Raw genomic sequence first — 24,453 nt, 5'->3', positions numbered from 1 at the left:
CTGTCTCAAAATACAAAAAATTTTTAAGAGGGCTAGGGACTAGGGATGCAGCTCAGTGGTACCCCTAAGTTTAATCCCCAATGCCAAAATAGTCATAATAATAATAATGAGAGGGCTGAGTGTGTAGCCCAGTGGTAGAATACTTGCCTAGCACGTGTGAGACACTGGGTTCAATTCTCAGCACCACCTATAAATAAAAGTCCATCAATAACTTAAAAATTTTTTTAAATTAATAATTGGAATAAAAACATAAATATTACCATAAATAAAGTTTTTTAAATGTTTGATTTTTTTTTTTTCAGGGCTGGGGACTGAAACCAGGGCCTCGTGCATGTTAGGCAAACACTCTTCCACTAAACTACATTCCCAGCCCAATATTTTTTTTTTTAAGTGAACATACTGGCTGGTATCACCAGATAAATAAAAACATTGGTATTCTATCATATGTGCCAAAAAGGTCGGGTGGGTGGATCATATTAATACAGTTTTTGTTTCCAAGAGCAAAATACTCACAGCTGTTTCTCTTTTTGAGAGATTTGTTTCTGCAGACTGTCAGATTGACTCAGACACTCTTGTAGATATTTCTCATCCTCATCTTCAGCTTCCATTTGCGCCTTCTCTGCTTGCTGCAATCTGGTGTAATTCAAATCAACTTTGGGTAAAACTGAGGCTAGAACTAGGGTGTAAAAGGGTGAAGAAGACAAATAAAAGAAAAATGGGGAAATAGAAACATTTCTAAATGAAAACAAAGTTTGGGGGAAAACTCACAAACTCAAACGTGAAAGAGCCACACAATGTCTAGAAACTGTTTTTGTGATTTTTTTTTCAACACAACATATAATATGCCCAGAATACTATCTTCAAATTTGTTTTATTTCTTGTTCATAATTAACAATGCAAAGCAATACAGTCTTTACCATTTATCTAGAGCATAATGAATTGATAGGTATGTTACTGCCTTTTTACAAAACCATGAAAACTATAGTACTTAGGTCTATACTAGGTGAAGAAGCCACCTGCTGTATGTTATGCTAAGATGTCTATGCCAGGAATCAAGTGTGCTATGGGGCCAAGAGCAAAGACCTACAATAACTCCAATAACAGCAGGATCCTTCCTAGAGGATCTTTATGCATTTACTAAATAATGCCAAAGCTCTATTATATGTGTATATGTGTGTGTGCATTTAAGATTCAAAAAGAATTTAGTGCTAGTTGGCACCATTCTCTAGAGATCATTTTTGTTCCTCACCACCAAACATTAAAAATTAGCTAAAAACATGATTTTCAATTTTTCCTGTTTTTCTTTGTAAGTCATTGCTTCGCCCCAGCCTTAGCTCCACTCCCTACCTCCCTTGGCCATCAAGATTTCTGAGACTTGACTTCATTATTTTATAAGAAAATATTTCCCAAGATTCAAGGACATTAATTCCTTGTAGGGAATCGCAAGAGAAATTTCTGTTCTACTAACCAAAAAAACCTACCTCTTCCTTTCTAGAGCCTTTCTTTCTTTCTTTCTTTTTTTTTTTTTTTTTTTTTTTTGTGTGTGTGTGTGTGTGTGGTGCTGGGGATTGAACCCAGGGCTTTGTGCCTGTGAGGCAAGCACTCTACCAACTGAGCTATATCTCCAGCCCCTCTAGAACCTTAAAGCCTCTTTAAGAGCCTTGAAATCATACTAATGGGGCAACCCTCACATATTTCAAGAGTATAAATGCTGCTTCCAAGGAAAGGAAAGTAACTAAGTTACTAAGTTATCTCTAAGTTTAATTTAAATTAAAATATTAAGGCAGTGGGGGTGGACCCAAGCTCTTATCTAAGGACACAGAAAGTAAAATAAAAGTCAGTGAGGTAGGCCTTGAAGTTGTGCTATCACAAAAGAGGGCTAGAGGGAACTGGTAAACTGAAAAATGCTAAAGCACAGAATGATGGCCAATCTGGATTGTAAACTATATTAAAACATATTTAAAAATCAGTAAGGGAGTCATGAGGCAAAGAGTGGGCCAATGTTGGGGGAAATATCTGTGCCAACATATTGTGAAACCAAAAGTTAACTTATTTTATTTTTATATTTTTCCATCAAAAAGTAGCTAAAAAGATAAAACTGCATTTGAAAATCCTGACCTCCAAACGGTCAATACTCAAATCAGCCCTTGTGCACAAGGTTTGAGGAATGTATTTTTGTAAATCCAAGTGCACCTGTCTGCTTTATGGCAGTGTACTACCACAGCAGCCAACCAAGAAATGTACAGGGCTCCTTGCTAATACCCTTTTAGAATACTTAATAGCATAAATTCTTTTCTATTTAGTATATTATAAAATTGTGGGTTATATTTCAGTCTGTTCAACACAAATGGTTTTCAGAAAGATATATCTTTGACCAGCTTGTACTGGTCCTGAGTGTCACTGGTGGCACATTTCACCAATGACATTGCAATCGTCCTAGTTTGAGTTAGCAAATCATTGTCACTTCATAATGGAATGGACAGAAATCAAAGACAGAAAAAGGTAATAAAGATGTCCAAAATGTAAAAATGGGGATAAAGAAAACAAAAAAGAAAAAAGAAGAAAGAGGATGTCAATAAAAGAATATCCATGTCAATAAAGCATTAATAGTTATGTTTTTCATAAATAGATTCAAAGAAAGCAATGATAAGACATATGTTGACATCAACATGACAGGGCAATGGAAATACATTACATTTTCCAACAATAAAAGTGAAAAATGCCGATATAAAACGATTCAATTTAAACAAAATTGTATCTTGGGTTGGGTTGAGGGTCCTAGCTCCAAGAAGCAAAACTAAACAACTAGTTCAGATGCTTGATTTCAGATAAAGAGATGGTGAATGGCAAACAGTATGACAATTCATATGCATGGAAATCAATCAGGGATAATCCCAACATTGATTTTGTTCACTATTAATTTTTTTCACGTTTTTGTTTGTGTATGTTTTAGACTGAACCACATGAAATTGCTGGCATTAGGCCTTTAAAAAAAAAAATCTACAAGATAGGGACTTCAAATGAATCAGCCCAATATAAAGCAACTTGATTCCATGCAACAACCAAAACAAAAAATGCAAAATCCTGTTCAGCTTAAACAAAAAAGTGCTAATCTATATCTTCCTAATTTTTTTGTGGCAAATGTCAGAGCTAAATAAAGAAAAAGGAGGGAAGAAGGAGAAAAAAGAAACTAGTACTGGAAATGCTGTACCTTTGTTCCAGCTGCCTCATGGCTACAGTAATTTTATTGGTTTTTTCTTCTAGTCGGGCAATTATTTCATTTTTTTCTTTCAAGCCATCTTCACAACCCTTTTTACAAAGACATAAAAGCCACAGTGGTTTTCATTTTTAAACCTGAATGTTTATGCTTCCTACAGCATCTTGCAATGGGATTGTTACTTTAAATGAGCAGGACTAATTTACACATTAAAATAATGCTATGATATAAAATAGTGCTACTAGTCTTCATTTAAAATAAAGAAAAAACTCAAACTTCAATGTTTTTGGAAGACAACAGGATAAATACATGTAGAACAGGCCATTTTAAAAATTAATTAAATTGTAAAGGGCTTTCAGCAACAAGTCTACTTAATAGCAATTTTACCACACTATTAGAAAATTCCAACTATGATCACAAAGTATTTCAATCAAATTGAAATCTTTCTCAGCACCAGTGTGTGAAGAAGTTTAACAAAATATATTACAAATTTAGATTTGAGAGTTTTTCCAAAAGATTTAATCTTGATACTAGGAGCTCTTGATAACTGTGATTTAGAGTATGTGTTTAGCAGATGCAAGGCGGTGGGTTTAATCCCCAGAGCCCATCATGCACACATACATACAGGTTATATTTAACTTGTTCCTTGATGTTTTCATTACATTTTTGGAGAGGAGGGGATGGTACTGGGGATTGAACTCAGAGGTGCTTTATCTCTGAGTTCAATCCCCTGTACCCTCAAAAAAATAAAAAATAAAAACCAAACCTTTCCTACAAATATTTGTCTTAATTTATATAAAAAGAAATTGGGCTGGGGTGTATTTCAGTGTCTGAGCATTTGCCTGTATATGCATAAGGCCTGAGCAGTACAAAAAAAAAAAAGAGAGAGAGAGAGAGAGAGAGAAAAGAAAGATAAAGAAAAATTGTAAGAACTGAACATTCTTTACCTGTAACTTTCGATACATCTCTATGTTAATTGCTTTAACCTCCTCTAGTTGTTGTCGAAGGCCTATTAGAGTATCTTGTTTCTCATGGATATCTTTCTCCAACAACTTCATGGCAAGTTCAATCTCATGTTTCATACTAACTTGTACTGATAGCTCATTCTCCACATCCTGCAATTTAAACACATCTTCAATTCACATGCCACTTCAAGATGTCTAAATCAGGGCTGCAGTTCTGGCTCAGTGGTAGAGCACTTGCCTCACGTGTGTGAGGCACTGGATTAATTTCTCAGCACCACATATAAATAAATGAATAAAATAAAGTTCCAGGGCTAGGGATGTGGCTCAAGTGGTAGCACGCTCGCCTGGCATGCGTGAGGACTGGGTTTGATCCTCAGCACCACATAAACATAAAAGATATTGTGTCCACCTAAAACTAAAAAATAAATCAACAACTAAATAAATAAATGTCAAAATCAGCTACAGGACAATAAATGAGATCTGAAAGATTTACTACTCTCTCCTTTTTAAGTCCACTAAAGGAAATCAACCAGGTCTATAACAACATAATTTTAAATATTTTCAAATGCATTTTTTACTGAAATGAAGATATCTTCTGGGCTGGAGTTGTGGCTCAATGGTTAGAACACTTGCCTAGCATGTGTGAAGCACTGAGTTTATCCCCAGCACCACATAAAAATAAATAAAGGTATTGTGTCCATCTACAACTGAAAAAAAATTTTAAAAAAATAAGAAAATATCTTCTATATTCTGTTAATCATTATTATTCTAATGTTTAAGAATATTTTATGCCTCATAAATTCAGTATTAATTTTTTTGTAAGCAAAAGCTAATGAAGCAACAAGACCAAAGATAGCTCAAGATAAGTTCAATTTTTTAAAGAATTTTTGTCAGATTAAGAAGTTTCCTGGGGCTAGGGTGGTGGCTCAGTGGTAGAGTGCTCGCCTAGCATGCATGAGGCACTGGGTTTGATCCTCGGCACCGGGTTTGATCCTCGGCACCACATAAAAACAAACTAATACATCCACATTAAAAAAAACACTAAAGATACAAAAATAAATAAATATTTTAAAAAAACAAGTGTCCTAATGTTACAAACAGCAAAAGGGGACAAAAAGCTGGCAATATTCTCCTCTTGACCTGGGTAGTGGTTACAGTGTTATAGATTAGGCTGAACATTTATTTTTTCTGTACATTACATAATTTAAAGGGCTAAAAAAAAAGTTAATTTTAAACATGACTTTACCAATATTTGCATATTTAATTAAATTCTATTTCATTTTTTGCAATGTTGATCACAATTCATTCATTTTATAACCATAAATTATAACTCACAGTTTCAAAAATGCTAATGGAGTGGGCATTAAAAACTCTGAGAACATTAAGGAGGTGAATTAGCTCTCCCACATCAAAGACTGGAACATTCAAAATGGTAACTTGCTTGAAGGTAAATTATTCCCAGGATTTTGCTAACTAACTTGAATGGAAGCTACCTGTCGTAACTGAGATTCATCTCGAAGCTGCCTTCTGGCGTCATTATACATCTCATCCAGCCCCTGCCGAGAATGCTTATATGTTTGAAGTTCTGTTTCCACATCCACTTTGGTGACCTAGGAAGAAAAGAACAAAACAACTTGTGTTTTGTCTTGTTTTGTTTGTTGCTGGGAATTAAACCAAAAAGCTCTTTATCACTGAGCTACATCCCCAACCTTTATTTATTTATTTTTGAGGCAGAGTCTTGTTCAATTGCTGGGGCTGGCCTCAAACTTGCCAACCTTCTGCCTCAGTCTCCTAGGTAGTGGGAATAATAGGCAGGCACCACCATGACTGGCTAAGAAAGCAAACTTTTTATTCTATAATTACTACTATTAATATAGCACAGAAATATCTAGACTAAGCAAAAGTCCCTTAATTTCTCATACAGGATAATCTGTCTGAAAGCAGTCTGTACTTACCTCTAGGTGCTGCTGCGTCTTCATTAAAATCATTTTATTTTCACTCCGTAATTGATGGTTTTCTTCTTGGAGTTTAATAATATTATTCTTTGCTATTGCTAACTAAATATTATGAAACAAGAACAAAGAAAAAAGATTTTAAACATACTTGCCTTACAGGTTATGTTCATGGCTATAAACAGAAAATAAAATCCTAAAACTAGTAAAATGTCTTACGCTTACAAAAATTTTCATGAGAAAAATGTGTTATTATCCCAAAATACCAATTAAAAATTATTTCCTCTTGTACTATTTCTACTATTTCCTTTTGTCATTAAAACACATTAAGCTTATTTGTTATGCTTATAACAATCATGTTATGCTTACTGTGAGGTTTATAATATGTCCAGAATGAAAAGTCTGTGAGCATTATATAAATAAATAAATATATATGTACTCAATTATGCATTAAACAAGATGATAATAAAGCCTTGTGTAAAAATAGAAACACACATAAGAAAAGAAGGTTGTGCTGTCATTGAAAATGTAACAGGATAACTATGCATGGTAACTCATGCCTGTAATCCCAGCAACTCAGGAGACTGATGCAGGAGAATGGCAAATTCAAGGCCAGCCTCAGCAACTTAGAGAGAATCTGTCTCAAAATTTAAAAGGCAGCTGAGCTCAGTAATGCATACTTGTAATCTCAGCAGCTTGGGAGCCCGAGTAGGAGGATCTCGAATTCAAAGCCAGCCTCAGCAACTTAGCAAGGCTCTAAACAGCTTAGCAAGATCCTATCTCAAAATAAAATATAAAAAGGACTGGGGATGTGGCTCAGTAGTGGAGTATCCCTGGGTTCAATTCCCAGTGCCACACATGCACCAAAAAGAAGAGGCATGAACTAGTAAGCAGCAATAATGGGCCCAATGAGTCCAATCATCAACATAAAGATAGATTTTGAATTGCAATACTGTAAAGCATCAAGTATTCTATGATTTAGAAAGAGCAGGCCAATTCTCTTTTTTATTTTTTATTTTTATTGTAGATGGACACAATACCTTTATTTTATTTGATTAGTTTTATGTGGTTCTGGGGATTGAACCAGTGCCTCACACATGCTAGGCAAACGCTCTACCACTGAGCAACCCCCAGCCTCAAGAACAGGCCAATTCTTAAAGAATTAAGAATTTTAATTGGAAAATAGGGTTCATAGTACTAATAACAGGCTTCTTCTTCTAGTCTAAAAAAATCTTGAAAATAGGAAGCAAAAGTTCTTTGATTTGGTAGATATTTATTTTGAGCCAGAGTCTCACTAAATTTCTCAAGGTGGCCTCAAACTTGTGATTCTCCAATCCACAGATTCCCACATAGCTGGGATTAAAGCCATGCACCACCACTCCTGACTGATAGATTTTAACTTTTCTAGAAAAATAACTGCAAATAGTTTGAACAAGACAGCTGAGACAAGTTTCTAATTCTTCAAATGAGCTCTCAGACCACTGGATTGCCACATTCACAACAGAGGAAACCAGGACAAATGGGATGACTTTTACACATGAGAGGGTTGAAGAAGGGCAGACACAACCATGCAATGATGCTTGTGAAGAAAAGTAAGCTGAATAGTGGAAAAACAGGGACACACAGTGTCAATGAAAAAAGAATTTCTAACTATAGGTCAATCCACTATCTAAATGCATATCATTCAGATTTAAAATGAGAATCATAACTTATCTATAGAAAAGTCTATGTGAGCTTCATCTCTGGCGCTCATTTTCAGAAGTTAAGTATCTCAATAGTATCTCACAGATTTGCATAACTGGGAATTTGTCTATGAATATATGTTGTTCCTAGAATTCACAATCACCAATTATAAATGCAAGTATTCCATCATGATAAAAGTGTGTGTGTGTACAGATCCACTTAATGGCTTTATACTTAAAAGGGAAAAGGATCACAAATAGTAGATCCATCAAAAAAAATCATCCATTACTGGGAGACAATACCTCTTCAATCAGCTTAGTGTTTGACTTTTCCAATGAATCGACTCTTGAGTGGAGGCTGCTGACTGTACTGCTGAAATTAACAAAAGAAAAAACTCATTCACAATCATACAAACTCACGAAGGCAAGAAAATCAATGTTATCCTGGACTCATTATGTGACATATACCAACTATCCTGAACATATGTCTGGAAGTGGGAAATTTCATTTACTAGGATAACTTATTTGGCTAGGACAGCAAAACAATATTTCTACTCACATACTAGGACTGGTGATATAGCTCAGTGGTAGAGCACATGCCTACCATGTGCAAGGCCCTGGGTTCCATCCCCAACACCGTAATAAAAAAACAAAATAATCAACCTAGGTCTGTTCATTTTTCATTGTCTTCTTGGAGTCCTTCTTACATTTAACTGGTAACATTTACCAGTTGAGGAATGGAAATTCCACACAAAATAAATATTGTTAAAATTTAAATTATTTTTAAAAGGATAAATTTTAAATGTACAGTCTCTAATCAGTTCAACTCCCAATCTGTTTCCCCTATTTTCATAATAACTTAGAAACAAACCTTCAAAGTCACACATAGCTTGAAAAACATGGATATGAGATACCCAGCAGCAGGTACCCATTTGGCTGATACCTAGACACACTATCTTTCGTGAATATAGTCAAAATGCATGTAACTCTACACAAACACATTTGGTTTTGTATTTCTAAGTGGATCAAGAGTGGATACTAGCAGGACACAGTGGTGTACATTTATAATTCCAGCGACTGGGAAAGCTGAGGCAGAGAATAGCGAGGTCAAGATGAGCCTCAGCAACTTAGTAAGACCTGTCTCACACACACACAAAAAAAAATTAAATATTTTTTCAGTTGTCAATGGACCTTTATTTATTTATTTATACGTGGTGCTGAGAAATGAACCCCGTTCCTCACACATGTGAGGCAAGCACTCTACTACTGAGCTATAACTCCAGCCCCTCAACATAAAAAATTTTAGGGCTGAAATTGTAGCTCAGCAGTTGAGTGCTCGCCTTGCACATGCAAGGCCCTGGGTTAGATCCTCAGCACCATATAAAAATAAATAAATAAAGGAATTGTGTCCAACTATAACAAACAAACAAATAAATAAATAAATAAATGATTTTAAAAAGGTTAGGGATGAAGTTCAGTGGTAAAACACTCCTGGGTTCAATATCTAGAACCAAAAAAAAAAAAAAAGGAGTGTGGGCTAAGGATGTGGCTCAAGCGGTAGGGCGCTCGCCTGGCATGCGTGCGGCCCAGGTTCGATCCTCAGCACCACATACCAACAAAGATGTTGCATCCGCCGATAACTAAAAAATAAATATTAAAAAAATTTTTTAAAAAAGGAGTGGACACTATTATACATTTATTAGGTTTGTTGTCCAAGGCCTACTTGATAATATCCTCTCAAACTTTTACCAATAATATGTAATATAATCTATTACAGCAATATTTATAGTAAACCAAACAATTTTTATTTATCTGTTCTTTTTATATCTATAGACACAACAAATTTTATACCACCCTCAGACACAAGTATTTGTATATAAGATTGGTGAAATAAGAAAAATGTTTTTCTGTTCATATTAAATCATTTTTCTTTATCTCTCTTTTTTTTTTCCTTTTCTTTTTTTGGAACTTGGGATTGAACCTAGGGGTGCTTAACCACTGAGCCATATCCCCAAACCTTTTTCTTTTTTGAGGTACCAGGGATTGAACTCAGGGGCACTTGACTACTGATCCACACCCCCAGTTCTAATTTGTATTTTATTTAGAGACAAGGTCTCACTGAGTTGCTTAGCGCCTCGCTTTCATGAGGCTGCTTTGAATTTGAAATTCTTCTGCCTCAGCCTCCCAAATTGCTGGAATTACAGGCACGCACCACCACACCCAGCTCAATTCTATGTATTCTTAATTTCTGTTCTCTCTATATATTCTTTCCACCCTTTCTTAACTAAGCTTAGGAGAAAGGAAAGATTTAAACTGAAAGCAAAGCCTAAGAATATTAATAAGTATGTGAGGTATCCATAATACTTACTTGAGTTGTCTATTTAATTCTTCAACATAATTTTTTTGGTCTAAAATAGCAGCAATTTGAACATTCCTAGAGGGGAGAAAAAGAAGCTTTATGCTATTTGGAAGGGTGGGAAAAATATGTAAATCATCTAAAAAATTATCAGAAAACAACATTGTCTTGCCTTTAAAACAAAATTCAAGAATTTTTGTAGTCTCAGATATAAACTGTGTACTAAGTAATCATAATTTTTGTTCAATAAATTATTCACTAATACTTGACTTAACAACACTGTTAGTATATTTTAAATAATTGGACGTTGAAATAAATCAGCATTATTACACAACACACCTATTAAAATGGATCTTATTAAGTACAGGTATGATCAAAAGTCCTACTTTACATTAAAGTCACCTTCTTCCAACTGATTTTTCTCATTTTGCTTTGTAAAGCTTTTAAAGAAAGTAAAATGAAACAAAAAAGGAGTCATGGGGTTGGAGTGACAGGGGACATGGACACAAACCACAATGTAAATACATTAATCTAAAATTGATTTTTAAAGAGCTAAATTTTTTTAAAAAAGTGAAATAAGGGGCTGGGATTGTAGCTCAGTGGTAGAGCGCTCGCCTAGCGTGCGCGAGGCACTGGGTTCGATCCTCAGCACCCATAAATGTAAAATAAAGATATTGTGTCCACCTAAAAAAAACCTAAAAAATAAATATTTTTAAAAAGTGAAATAACTTAGGAAAATCATACCTTTCTTTATTTCCAATATCTTCTTCATTTTTTAAATACATGGAAAAATCAATCACTCCAACCTGAAATTAATAAGGTTATTTTTATTTAAAGGGAAGAAATGATACTTAATCATGCAACTCTTTTTCCCCTCTTAATTTTTCTTTAGTGTTTAATAGTACTGTTTACAACCTGGAGTGACATCTCGATCAAGAGTAAGTGTGCAAACTGAAAACCTTCTGCACTTACTTGTGAGTCTAAATCCTCTCCCTTCACACAAAGATTAGCATCTATTACATTCAGACCAACCAGCAGTCCAACAATTACTGCTCCTTCTTCTTCCATCATTAGTGCATGATATTCATAGAACTCACTGTGAAAATTAGAAGAACAAAAACTTTAAATCACAAATTTATTTCTAAAATAAAACTTTGAAATCTTAGCAACTTATCTCCCACCTTGCAGACAAGGATGCAATCCATATTAGATGCCTTTATTTTTAAAATTTTTGCAGTGCTATGGGATGAACCCAGGGCCTCATGCATTCTACACTAGCGCTCTCCCACTGAGTTATGCTCCCAGCTGTGTTCGATAACTTTAAAATTAACCTTTCTACATGTTAACTTTTCAAAATTTAAATGTTTTTAAAAAGTTGGAAGAAAAAGGACTAAAGGAAATAAAACAGGAAAAGTAATTTTAAGAGAGAAAGAGAAAAGCAAAGTGAGATTGAAAGAAAGGCAACACTGACACCTGAAATATTTCCGACTTTCAGGACAGTGGGCTGGCATTGTGGCCTGTAATCCCGGCCAATTGGGAGACTGAGGCAAGAGGATTACGGGTTTGAGGGTAGCCTCAAAAACTTAGTGAGAACCTACCTCAAAATAAAAAAAGGATATAGCTTAGTGGTAGAACACACTGGTTTCAATTCTCAGTAATAAACAAGCACATGCAGCGATTTGCTAATCTGATTATTCATTTTATTAGAACTGAATTTTCAGAACTAGGATTCACTAAAACCTTTGGGATAAAAACTAAGGTGGAAAATAACTATAAAACATTTCAAGCTGGGCATGGTGGAACACCCCTATAATCCTAGCACTAGGGAGGCTGAGGTAGGAGGATCAAAAGTTTGAGGCCAACTTTGACAATTCAGTGAGATCCTGTCTCAAGATTAAAAATTAAAAAGGCTGGGGTCATGGTTCAGAGGTAGAACATCCCTAGGTTCAATCCCTAATACTACACAAAAATTTTTTTGAAATAAAAATGGCCAATTATGGTGGCACATGCTTGCAATCCTAGCAACTTGGGAGGCTAAGGCAGGAGAATTGCAAGTTCAAAACCAGCCTTAGCAATTTAGCAAGGTCCTAAGTAATTTGGTGAGACCTCAAAATAAAATATAAAAAGGACTGGGGAAGGGCTGGGATTATAGCTCAGTGGTAGAGTGCTTGCCTAGCATGGATGAGGCACTGGGTTTGATTCGCAGCATCACATATAAATAAATAATAATAAAGGTCTATCAACAACTAAAAAAAAATTAAAAAAAAAAAAGGACTGGGGAAGTGGCTTAATGGATAAGCACCCCTCAATTCAATCCGAAGTACCAAAATAAATAAAAATAAAAACAATAACGAAATATTTCAAAGCCCATGTTCAAATCAGTGCATTTCAAAGGTGTATTTTTTTTTAAAGAAAGAGTGAGAGAGAGAGAGAGAAATTTTTTTTTTAATGTTTATTTTTTAGTTCTCGGCAGACACAACATCTTTGTTGGTATGTGGTGCTGAGGATCCAACCCGGGCCGCACGCATGCCAGGCGAGCGCGCTACCGCTTGAGCCACATCCCCAGCCCAAAAAGGTGTATTTTAAGTTATCTTTTAAACATATTTATGGAAAGCCAGGCATAGTGGTGCATGCCTATAATCTCAGCAAGGTAAAAGGCTGAAGCAAGAGGATCACAAATTCCAGGACAGCCTCAGCAATTTAGTGAGACCCTGTCTCAGAATAAAAAAAGGACTGGGGATGCAGTTCAGTGGTGGAGATGCCCCTAAGTTCAATCCCCAATACTGCAAAGTAGATAGATAGATAGATATAGATTCACATGTGGATATCTGTATTTAAAAAAAAGTTCAAATAAGAGACCTGTGAAAGAAGTAGGGTAATCTAATACTAGGCGTGGTGGCTAACACTTCTAAATCCCAGCTGAGGGAGGATCAAAAACTCAAAGCCAGCCTCAGCAATTTATCGAGGCCCTATGCAACTTAACAAGATCCTATCTCAAAATTTTAAAAAATTATTAAAGGACTGGGGATGTGGCTCAGTGGTTAAGAATCCCTTGTCTATACTCACAAAGTAGTTACCACCATCTCATGTCCTCCTCAATCTTCAGAATATTGTTGAGAAATATAACAGGGCTTACAGTATGGATATTCTCATTTTACAAACGGGACTACTGAGATATAGAACCAAAGTCATACGTAAATCCAAAAACAGGAACATGCTCTTCAAAACTTTGAGAGAGAGACTATAACACCAAGGACAAATGAAAGGCTGCCTGGGTACCCTCCCTTGAAAGACTGATTGCCTTTCTCTGGTTGTCTGTCTTAAATATTTAACCTTCAGTTTAAACCGTGCTCACAACACGGTTGAAGCATTTATCTGTACTGGACATTCAAGATCTAGGAAGAAACAGAATTAAACCCCAAATTCCAAAACAAATTTTTATCCATAGAATTAACTATAATTCAGAAAAATAAACTAACTTAGAAACAGAACATATGTAAATTTTCCTATATTAGCTGATAAAAACCCCATGGTATTCCTATTTGGGGTTAGTTCCTCTCTTTCATTTTACTCCTCTTGTATTTCATGTCACATTTTTATATCTAATATATCCTTTTATACTACAGGTTGGATCATTTTTAGAAGAGAGAATATAAATGAAAAAAAATGAACATGAGTTAATGGTACCAACCTCAAGAGATCCCTCTGAATAATTAGGCAACGCAGGTAATCAGCCATTTTTTTCTGCATGAGGGCTAATCGAAGCCATGCTCTTGCACGGCCCAGTGGGGTCCTAAAAAGAAGAACCAAATGGTCAGAAAATAGCCTTAGCTCTAAGACCATGGAATACATGTTCCATCTCTGTTGAGGTACACAACAAAGAAAAAAGCCATTTTATCATGGTGTTCTTTTCAGTTTAATAGTTTTCAATTAGCAATAATCACACCTTGGATAACCTCATTGGCTACGATGCTACCATGGTCCAAAGCTCGTTTTTATAGTTTTAAGCCATCAAGTTAACCAGTCCCTGCTCCTTATAGGGTATGTAAGTACCATTTTATGCCTTAAAAGAAGCCATACTGGGAAATGAAGTTGACCAAATTATGTTACAAATATGTAACAATAAATCACAATATTATAATTAGAATGTGCCAATAAATTATTCACATCCAGCATGGAGCACATGCCTATAATTCCAGCAACTTTGGAGGCTAAAACAAGAGGATCACAAGTTTGAGGCTGGCCTCAGCAATCTAGTAAGGCCTTCAGTAATTTAGTGAGACTTCATCTAAAAATTAATAAATAAACAATGATTCACTAAATAGTAAGAATATTTCTACAAGAAATATTTTGTCTAAATAATCTTAGCCCTCTAAAAATGAATAGGCAGGGGCTGGGATGTGGCTCAAGCGGCAGTGCGCTCTCCTGGCATGCGTGCGGCCCGGGTTCTATCTTCAGCACCACATACAAAGAAAGATGTTGTGTCCACCAAAAACTGAAAAATAAATATCAAAAATTAAAAAAAAAAGTGAATTGGCAAAAATGCATCAATAAAGCTGCATACAGCTGGACATGTTGGCTCACCATGTAATCCCACTGACTCAGGAGGCTGAAGCAGGAGGATGACACATTTGAAGTCAACCTTGGCAACTTAGTGAGACCTTGTCTCAAAATAAAAAATAAAAAGGTAGAGATGTAGCTTAGTAGTAAAGAACCCCTCAGTTCAATCCCTAGTACAGGGTGTTGGAGGTAGGGTGGGAAGAAAGAAAGAGGCCAGACGCACAAAAAGAGAAATTAAACCTCGTACTTCTTTTATCCAAATTTTAAATTCTATATTTTAGTAAAAATAAAATCAAATTTTAAAGATTTTTTAAGAGAATGGTATCATTCATACTTTCTTCTTCTTTTTTTTTTTTTTTTTTTTTTTGAAGTACTGGGAATTGAACCCTGGGATGCTTAACCTGCTGAGCCACATCCCCAACCCTTTATGGAGACAGGGTTTTGCTAAGTTGTTTAAGGCCTTGCAAGTTGCTGAAGCTGCCCTCAAATTAACAATCTTCCTGCCTCAGTCTCCTAAATTGCTGGGAATATAGGCCTGCACCACCTTGCCCAGTTTACTTTCACATGTTCTTTTGCAGAGAAGATTTTGGCAGGTAGTTTTATTTATTTTTATTTTTTTGTAGTTGTAGATGGACGGCATGCTTTTATTTTATTGATTTTTGTATACGGTGCTAAGATTGAACCTAGTATCGCACACATTCTAGGCAAGTGCTCTGCCACTGAGCCCCAACCCCAGCCAATGGCAGGTAGATTTTTCTGTTTTTGTTTTTGTTTTTATTTTGAGACAGGGTCTCACTAAATTTCTTAGGGCCTCACTAATTTGTTGAGGTTGGCCTTTACAATCCTCCTCTCTCAGCCTCCTGACTTACTAGAATTACAGAAATGCACCACCGTGCCCAGCCCATACCACTTATCTGACCTTAATTTTTTCCATCTATACAATTATTATACCCTATAAAATTAGCAAACATTTAATGAGCCAGATGTGGTACCATATGTCTGTAATCCCAGCAGTTTGGGAGGTTGAGGCAGGAGGATCATAAATTCAAAGTCAGACTTAGACACTTCGCAAGGCCTTATCTCAAAATAAAACATAAAAAGGGCTGGAGATGTAGTTCAGCACCCCTGGGTTCAACACCTATTACAAAAGCAAAAAAAAAAACAAAAAAAAAAAAAAAAAAAAAAACAACCAAATGAGACAATTTTTGTAAAGATTATATATTACCCACACAGTGCTTGATAGTATTGATTTATTCTTATCACTCAATTAAGCCCAATTTACAAATATCTGAATATTTGAAAAAACACTATCATATTCCCCACAACATATAAAACCCTAAGTTGTAAAGAAAATACAAACTGAGAGAGTCAGGGTTGGAAAAAACAAACTGATAATCCTGACAGAAAATCCTAAGCATAAAAAAGTTATCTCTGGAGGATTGCAAGTTTGAGGCCAGCCTCAGCAGCTTAGTGAGGCCATATGCAACTTAAAGAAATCCTGTCTCAAAATGAAAAATAAAAAAGAGCTGGGGATATGGCTCAGTGTGTAGTGCCTCTGGTTCAACCTTTGGTACAAAAAAGGGGAAAAAAGAAAGAAACATGGAACTTAGCCTTGGGCTGTGGGTGTAGCTCAGAGGCTGACCACAGGCCTAACACGTGTGAGGCCCTGAATCCAATTCTCAGCAAAGGTTTCAACAGTCAAGATTTCTTAGCTGGAAGTTTCCAGCTTTTAGGGCATTTCACATACATTAATCCAACAAAATAAGCAGATGGTGCTATAGGCTCCAATTTCAGGTGGAAGGAAACAATTTGCACAAACCCTAAGGTATACGAAGAGTTTAACTGAAAATTCTCCTGAACCTTTGCCCTGGATTCAGCCTACTTCAGTCTTCAACATATGGTTATTGACTGCCTACTTTGAAGAAACTAGTTTAACCCTCAGAACAGATGTAGAATTAATATATCCTTTTTTGGGTTTTTTTTTTTTTTTTTTTTTTTTTGGTAACTAGGATTAAACCTAGGGGCATTTTACCACTGAGCACCATCCCCAGGCCTTGTTTTATTTTTTATTTTGAGTCAAAGTCTTGCTAATTGCTTAGGGCCTTGCTAAATTGCCAAACCTGGCCTTCAACTTGTGATCCTCCTGCCTCAGTCTCCAGAATTGCTGGGATTATAGATGTGTGCCACTGCACCCAGGTTGATACAGCCTCTTAAAGTGACTTACAATTTCCTACAATACAATGAAACTGAAGTAATGATACAACACACACACACACACACACACACACACACACACACACACATATATACTCCCTCCGTTAGTGGTAAGAACTTAAAAGGGAGGATGGGGGGACTGGGGTTGTGGCTCAGCCGTAGAGCACGTGCCTTGCATGTGTGAGGCCCTGGGTTCAATTCTCAGCACCACATAAAAATAAATAAAATAAAGCAAAGATATTAAAAAAAGGGCTGGGGATGTGGCTCAAGCAGTAGCGCGCTCGCCTGGCATGCGTGTGGCCCGGGTTCGATCCTCAGCACCACATACCAACAAAGATGTTGTGTCCGCCGAGAACTAAGAAATAAATATTAAAAAAATTCTCTCTCTCTCCTCTCTCATTCTCTCTTAAAAAAAAAAAAAAAAAAGAAGTTGTGTTGTATCATTATATGCAAAAGACTGTCCTTTAAAAAAAAAAAAAAAAAGATATTAAAAAAAAAAGGGGGGGGCTAGGGATGTGGCTCGAGTGGTAGCGCGCTCGCCTGGCATGCGTGCGGCCCGGGTTCGATCCTCAGCACCACATACCAACAAAGATGTTGTGTCCGCCGAGAACTAAGAAAAAATTAATAAATGTTAAAATTCTCTCTCTCTCTCTCTGTCCCCCTCTCACTCTCTCTTTAAAAATAAATAAATAAATAAAAATAAAAATAAAAAAAAGGAAGGATGGTTAACTTCTATTGAAGGAGGTGAAATCTGAGCTGAATCATATAGCATAAACAATTTGCCAAGTACTGGGGTACATGCCTGTAATCCCAGAGGCTCAAGCAAGAGGATCACAAATTCAAGGCCAGTCTCAGCAACTTAGCAAGCCCTAAGCAACTTAGTGAGACACTGTCTCAAAAATTTTTTAAATAAATTTTTAAAATGGGGATGGGCGTGAGGCACTAAGTTCAATCCTCAGCACCACATAAAAATAAAATAAAGATATTGTGTTCACCTAAAAATAAAAAAATTTTAAAAAATAAAATGGGATGGGGCTGGAGATGTGGCTCAGTGGTAAAGCACCTCTGAGTTCAATCCCTAGTTCAAAAAACAAACAAAGCATGAACAGAATTTTATTAGAAGACAAAGAAAGAAGGGTATGTAATATAATAGGGGTCCACTCATGATTTGAATATAACCCTTGCTGCTCCGCCACTGCAGCTTAATTTAAAACTGAATCCTCCCCCCCTTCCTTTTTTTCCTCCCTAATCATGGGGAAACAAGATTAACCTTTCTGTCCTAGGTCAAGTTATCTGTCTTTCAGCTCAGGGCACAGGAATGAAGGAATCTAGACTTCAGAGCTGGCATCAAGGGGTCTGAGAAATGGCTACCTCTCAAGGCTAAAGCTGAATTGAAACTCCTGAGGAGGCACAGCCAGAGTGTAGCCTTTGTATCCCCTCTTTAAAATCCCACTATTTCCCCTGGTTGTTAGAATCACAGCCCCTGGGATAGGAGTCCACTGTGTATTCTCCTTTGCTGGCAAAGCAATAATCTTCTTTTTCCTTAAAACCTTGTCCTTGTCATTGGATTTTTACCCAAGACAAGGACTGAATTCTTGGTATCATTAAGGCTGAGAGAAGATGATAAACTATGAGGTATGTTAGAGGACAGTAAACACACTGCGGAGGTTAAGAATGAACACTAATAACATTACTTACTTAAGACCAGGTAAGTCTCGGACACTGGCTCCTATTTCCTCTGCTTCTGGGTAAAGTTTCTCCACCAGTTCCAGAGGGCCCCAAATAGTTTTGTTGTAACTCAAAAATGATTTTCTTACTGGAGGGAAAAAAAAAAAGAAAGAAAGAAAAAAGTACAATACCCACAGTTTCAACATATAAAATGGTATTAACTTCACCTTAAATATTCAGTTTCATTATTTCTAACTTAACATACCATTATTCAAAGACCTTTCCACTCCTTTATTTTTTTTAACTAATTTTTTTGGTACTGGGTATTTAACCCAGAGGTGATAGATATATATATATCTTTTTTTTTTTTTTTTTTTTTTTTTTTTTACTTGCAGTTGGACACAAGACCTTTATTTTATTGTGGTGCTAAGCAAGCACTCTACTGCTGAGCCACAACCCCAGCCCCAGCCCCAAAGTAGTAAAGAGGTTCTTTACCACTGAGCAACATCTCCAGCCCTTGTTTTTGTTTATTTTGAGGCAAAGTATCAATAAAATTGCCTAGACTGACTTGGAACTTCCAATACTATCTAGGCATTCTGAGTAGCTGGAATTATAGGTGTGCCCCTCCATGCCCCACTTTTCCATTCTTGTTTGATCAGGAACCTGTTCAATCAGGAACTTGTTGCCCATTCTGCCCCTGACACACACACATTTTGCCATATCGGAAAAATGCATTTGGGACAGTCTTTCATATCAAAAGTATGCAGGCAGAGTTGGTCATGATGGCACACCCTGTAATCCCAGCAACACAGGAGGCTGAGGCAGGAGTATTCTAAGTTTGACACCATCCTAGGCAAGTTAGTAAGACCCTGTTGCAAAATCAAAAAATCAAAAGGGCTAGGAATACAACTCAGTCGTAAAGAACTCCTGGGTTCAATCCCCTATACCACTTTAAAAAGAAAAGAATATAGCAAGTAATTAATCAATGACCAGACTCATCCTTTTTTTTTTTTTTTTTTTTTTTGGTAGATGGACAGCATGCCTTTATTTTATTTGTTTATGTTTATGTGGTGCTAAGAATTGAACTCACTACATCTTCAGCCCCAGACTCATCTTGACCAGTACAAAAATAAAGACTGGTAGCCCTTGCAGATTGATCTTTACAAGTTTAAATAAGCCAAGCACAAATAACAAGGTGTTTTCCTTTTAATTATGAAAAATTATGAATTTATTTTTTAGCGAGACCCTTGATCAAGGGAATGGGGTTGTAGCTCAGTGGCAGAGTGCTTGCCTGGCATGTGTGAGGCACTGGGTTCAAGTCTCAGCACCATATAAAAATAAATTCATTAAATAAATGTCCATCGATAACTAAATATATATAAAAAGGCCCTTATTCAAAATAAAAAAACTAAAAGGGTTGGGGATATGGCTCAGGGGTTAATCTCCACTAGGTTCAATCCCCAGCACAAAAAAACAAAAAAACCTAGATGCATTAAGATAAGCAGGAGTCAGGCTTGGTGGTTGGTACACACCAGTCACTTGGGAGGCTAAGGCAGGAGGATCCCAAATTTAAGGCCAGTCTCAGGAATTTAGCAAGGTTCTCAGTAGCTTAGCAAGACCCTGTCTCAAAAAATAAAAAGGGGGGCTGGGGTTGTAGCTCAGTGGTAGAGTGCTTGCCTCGCACTCGTGAGGTCCTGGGTTCATACTCCAGCACCACATAAAAATAAACAAATAAAAATAAAGATATAAAAAAATAACAGAAAGGGTTGGGGATGCCACTATGACACACACCTGTAATCCAGCAACTATGGAGGCTGAGGCATGAGGCTTCCAAGCCTCAGGAACTTAGTGAGCCCTAAGTAACTTATTCCAAAGCAACTTAGTGAGACCCTTCTCAAAATAAAAATTTAAAAAGTGTTGGGCACCTAGCTCAGCAGTAAAGTGCCACTGGGTTCAATTTCTAGTACTAAAAAGGGGGGGGGATAAGTCTATGACTACTAGAAAATGGCTTACTATATTTTGTAAATGATAATGAATTATGAAAATAACTATTTTGGCCAGCAAATTCTAAATTCCAATTTATTAGGCTTTGGGAAAATAAAGATCTACATCACTGCTATTTTAAAAAATAAAATTTTTTGAAAAGGAAATTAAAAATCACAAAGGTCTGATTGGACCAGACTGGTGATTTTCTATGTATTCAAAGTATTTTGAAGCAGAATGTGGAAGCACCTGGAGTTGCAGCTACTTGGGAGTCTGAGGCAGGAGAGTGGCTTGATCTTAAGAGTTTGAGACCAGCCTGGGCAAGATAAGGAGAGCTCCTCTCAAAAACAAAACAAAAAACGTGTTTAGAGACTGACAACATCAGGAGAGAACAAAAATGTGGGGAAACAAATGCTCTTGTCCACTGCTAGTTGATAAATCAGTGAAGCCTGTACAATGCCAATTATATCTTTTGACCTGGTAATAATACTCTTAGGAATCTTTCTACGTAAAGTTCTCCAAAAACAAAAATTGCAGGATAATAAAACACAATGGTATTTAGAGTAAAAGGGAAAAAAAAAACAGAAAAATAACTGAAAGAATGATTCTCTTCAGGAAGATGAATAGAAAGGAACGAACAGAATTCATATTTTGCTCTCTGTAGTTATGATTTTTGTTTGTTTTTGTTTTTGAGATGGGTTCTCACTGTGTTGCCCAGGTTGGTCTCAAACTTGGGGATCAATGAATCCTCCCAACTCAGTCTCTTGAGTAGCTGGGACTTCAGATTTTTGCCACTGTGCCATTCATTATTTTATTTTATGTTTTTTTTTTCTCTTCCATGCGCAATGCACTGTTGAGAACTCTTTTTTTAAATTTATATATGGCAGCGGAATGCATTACAATTCTTTTTTTTTTAATTGGTTGTTCACAACATTACAAAGCTCTTGAGTTATTTTATGTTATATTGTTTGATATACTTCAATAGTTCCCTCTATCTGAGGTTTCTATACTTTGGTACCTGTAGTCAACTATGGTCTGAAAGTATTACATAGAAAATTCCATACAGACCACATTCACACAACTTCTATTACTGTATATTGTAATAATTTTTCTATTTTATTATTGTTGTTAATCTCTTACTGTGTCTAAATGATAATTAAACTTTTTCATAGTCATGCATAGGAAAAAACAAAGTAAACCATAGGGTTCGGTACTATTCATGGTTTTGGACATCCACTGAGGGGTCACAGATAAGGTAGGGTGGGGGAATACTGTACCAAAAAGTATATTTCACTATCATTCATATAATTTTTTTTCTTTTTGGTTCTATGGATTGAACCCAGGGTACTTAACCACTGAGCCACATCCCCTAAAATATATGTGTGTATATATAATATTTATTTAGCAACAGGGTCTCACTGAGTTGCTTAGCACCTCATTTTTGCTGAGGCTGGCTTTGAACTCACAATCCTCCTGTCCCAGCTTCCCAAGCTGCTGGGATTACAGGTGTGAGTCACCAAGCCCTGCTCCCCAGCCCTTTTATGTTTTGAGACAGGGTCTTACTAAGTTGCTGAGGCTGGCTTTGAACTTACAATCCTCTTGCCTCAGCCTTCCAAGCTGCTGAGATTAGAGTGTGTGCCACCATGCCCAGCTCAATTTTAAGAAATTATTTTAATTCTTTAGCCAGTGCATACTTGTCATCCCAGTGATTCAGGAGACTGAGGCAGGAGGATCACAAGTTCCAGGCCAGCCTCCGAAACTTAGTGAGGACCTAAGTAACTTAGCAAGAACCTGTCTCAAAATAAAAAATAAAAAGGGCTAGGGGTTCAATCCGTAGTAATCAAAACATAAAAAGCCTGGGGATACAGCTCAGTGATAGAGCATCCATAGGTTCAATCCCTAATATCTTAAAAAATCATTTTTAAACAAAAGTAAAAATGAATATTATCATATAGAAAAAAAATTGGCAAGGGGGGTACTATAGATTGAACCCAATGATGTTTTACCACTAAGCTATATCCCCAACTCTTTTTATTTTTCAGATAGGGTCTCACTAAGTTGCCCAGGCTAGCTTGGAACTTGCTTTCCTTCTGCCTCAGCCTCCCTACTAGCTATAGGTGTGTACTACCATGAAGGCTAGCATACAACTCTTATATACCATCCATGTAGATGCTGATCATATGAACTACAAATCAAACTGTCATTTGTGTGTGTGTGTCTGGTGATAGAGACTCAACCCAGAGCTACAAGCACACTAGGCAAGTGCTTAGCCACATCCTCAAGTCTATATTTAATTTTTAAGTATATGTTGTATAAGACCTACTCTTTAACTTTTAATTATTAGGACTGGGGATGTGACCCAGTTGTAGAGTACTTGTCTGGCATGCAGGAGGCTCTGAGATTGATTTCTAGTACTGGAAAAAGAAATTAAGCATAAAACAAACATTTTACATTCACAATATGAATGTATAATAGAATGGATGATCTTTTTCAGGGATCACTTTCATTTCTATAATAACCCAAACCAGAGAATACTTTCTCTAGATATGTTCCCATAGAATAAGGAGGTTCCTATTTTAACAATCTAATGTTTTTTGTTTTTGTTTTTCATAGCATTGGGGATTGAACGCAGGGATATTATTCTACAGAGCTATGTCCCCAGACCTTTTTATTTTTTGAGACAAGTTCTCACTAAGTTGTTGAGCAAAGGGTACCCTTGAACTTGAGCTGGGATTGCAGGGGTGGGGTACACCACCATGTCCAGCTACGCTATCTACTATTTCAATGTATTTGTTTAATAGATCTCAAACTTTGAGTTCATATCACCATTTGAAGTTTGAAATTTAAAATAATTCTGATTGCTCTAGAAAATGGAAACCAGTTCAAGGGTACATGTTGAAAAAATGTTTAATAAAGAAAAAAAATTTACAAACAATTAAGCATTTTCTGAAGATCACCTATTAGAAAATAAAATGGTATTTCTCCCCCAAATCAACCCACTAACTATTTAAAAAAAAAAAAAGAAAAAGAAATATTTTTAAACACAAAATAACAGTAATTATGGCCTCAAAAATACATTTTCTAGGCTATCTAAGATAGAAAGGGAGGGATTCTAAAGTGAATTTTTAAAAATTTCATGATACCTTTAAGACCGTGTTTCAGACAATGTTCCATAACGACAAAGAACTGCTGCAAAGGGGGATAGTCAGAGTCCAAAGTGCGACCAAAGCTGAGAGCAGATTCAATGAGTCCTTTGATACTCAGTTTAGCCATGTTTAACAAGTTTGCTCTCTCTACAGCTGAAGGGTCTTTTGTAGCTGGAAATACAAGAAAGGAATCCAATATCATTTACAAGACAATAAAAAATATACAAACTTTGTCCCTTCCTCTATAAAATGAACACTGGTTTGCTTTTCCTTTTTCCTGAATATCTCCTACCTAACTTCTCTTTAAGTCTCTCTCACTCATACCATAGCAAACTGCCATGCCTGCTCCAGCCAAAGGTCTGAATCATTTTTAAGTTTCTGCAGTTTTGCCATTCTCCTACAGTTGTTTTACTTTATGGAAACTCTTCCCTAACAAAATGAGTTTTTAAAATTATTTTCTAAGGAGATAGGTTGGGGACATAGGTGACACATTTAAGGGTCTCATGCAAATGGTAGATAACAGATATGCTCTTAAGGATAAATTCCAAGCAAAAAATATTCAGAATAAACCTATAATAAAATAAAAGGTAAAGCTCTAAGATACTACTATCTCTCATAACAAACACAGCAGTTAAAACAGTAACACCGACAAAAACGCAGAAGCGGAAGCTGCTCAATTCTTTCAGTCACTTCAACTTTCTTTCTATCTT

General features: G+C 36.2%; 1 protein-coding gene and 1 pseudogene across 9 annotated transcripts in view; both read right to left on the bottom strand.

Annotated features, from left to right (window-relative positions):
- The window catches only part of Rufy2 (RUN and FYVE domain containing 2), a 42,325-nt gene that overhangs the window by 16,090 nt on the left and 1,782 nt on the right, over nucleotides 1-24,453 (bottom strand). For 5 of the 9 annotated variants that reach the window (XM_078041281.1, XM_078041272.1, XM_005325971.5 and 2 more), the window contains exons 2-13: nucleotides 23,741-23,914; nucleotides 18,645-18,762; nucleotides 13,864-13,965; nucleotides 11,145-11,268; nucleotides 10,917-10,978; nucleotides 10,185-10,250; nucleotides 8,120-8,189; nucleotides 6,138-6,239; nucleotides 5,676-5,792; nucleotides 4,165-4,332; nucleotides 3,212-3,309; nucleotides 514-633 (exon numbers count right to left, since the gene is read on the bottom strand). In XM_078041281.1, the coding sequence (XP_077897407.1) occupies nucleotides 514-633; nucleotides 3,212-3,309; nucleotides 4,165-4,332; nucleotides 5,676-5,792; nucleotides 6,138-6,239; nucleotides 8,120-8,189; nucleotides 10,185-10,250; nucleotides 10,917-10,978; nucleotides 11,145-11,268; nucleotides 13,864-13,965; nucleotides 18,645-18,762; nucleotides 23,741-23,914 (1,321 nt within the window). Of the gene's footprint in view, nucleotides 1-147; nucleotides 188-513; nucleotides 677-855; nucleotides 2,464-3,211; nucleotides 3,310-4,164; nucleotides 4,333-5,675; nucleotides 5,793-6,137; nucleotides 6,240-8,119; nucleotides 8,190-10,184; nucleotides 10,251-10,916; nucleotides 10,979-11,144; nucleotides 11,269-13,863; nucleotides 13,966-18,644; nucleotides 18,763-23,740; nucleotides 23,915-24,453 lie in introns of those variants that run through there. The other 4 variants (XM_040272262.2, XM_021726785.3, XM_040272263.2 and 1 more) reach the window with 4 other exon arrangements.
- LOC120886036 (U4 spliceosomal RNA) lies at nucleotides 14,031-14,162 on the bottom strand (annotated as a pseudogene).

Source organism: Ictidomys tridecemlineatus, chromosome 1 (genome assembly GCF_052094955.1).
Source record: "Ictidomys tridecemlineatus isolate mIctTri1 chromosome 1, mIctTri1.hap1, whole genome shotgun sequence".
Classification (NCBI taxonomy): Eukaryota; Metazoa; Chordata; class Mammalia; order Rodentia; family Sciuridae; genus Ictidomys; species Ictidomys tridecemlineatus.
The sequence above is the reverse complement of the archived record's forward strand: the minus strand, read 5'-3'. Positions and strand labels throughout refer to the sequence as shown.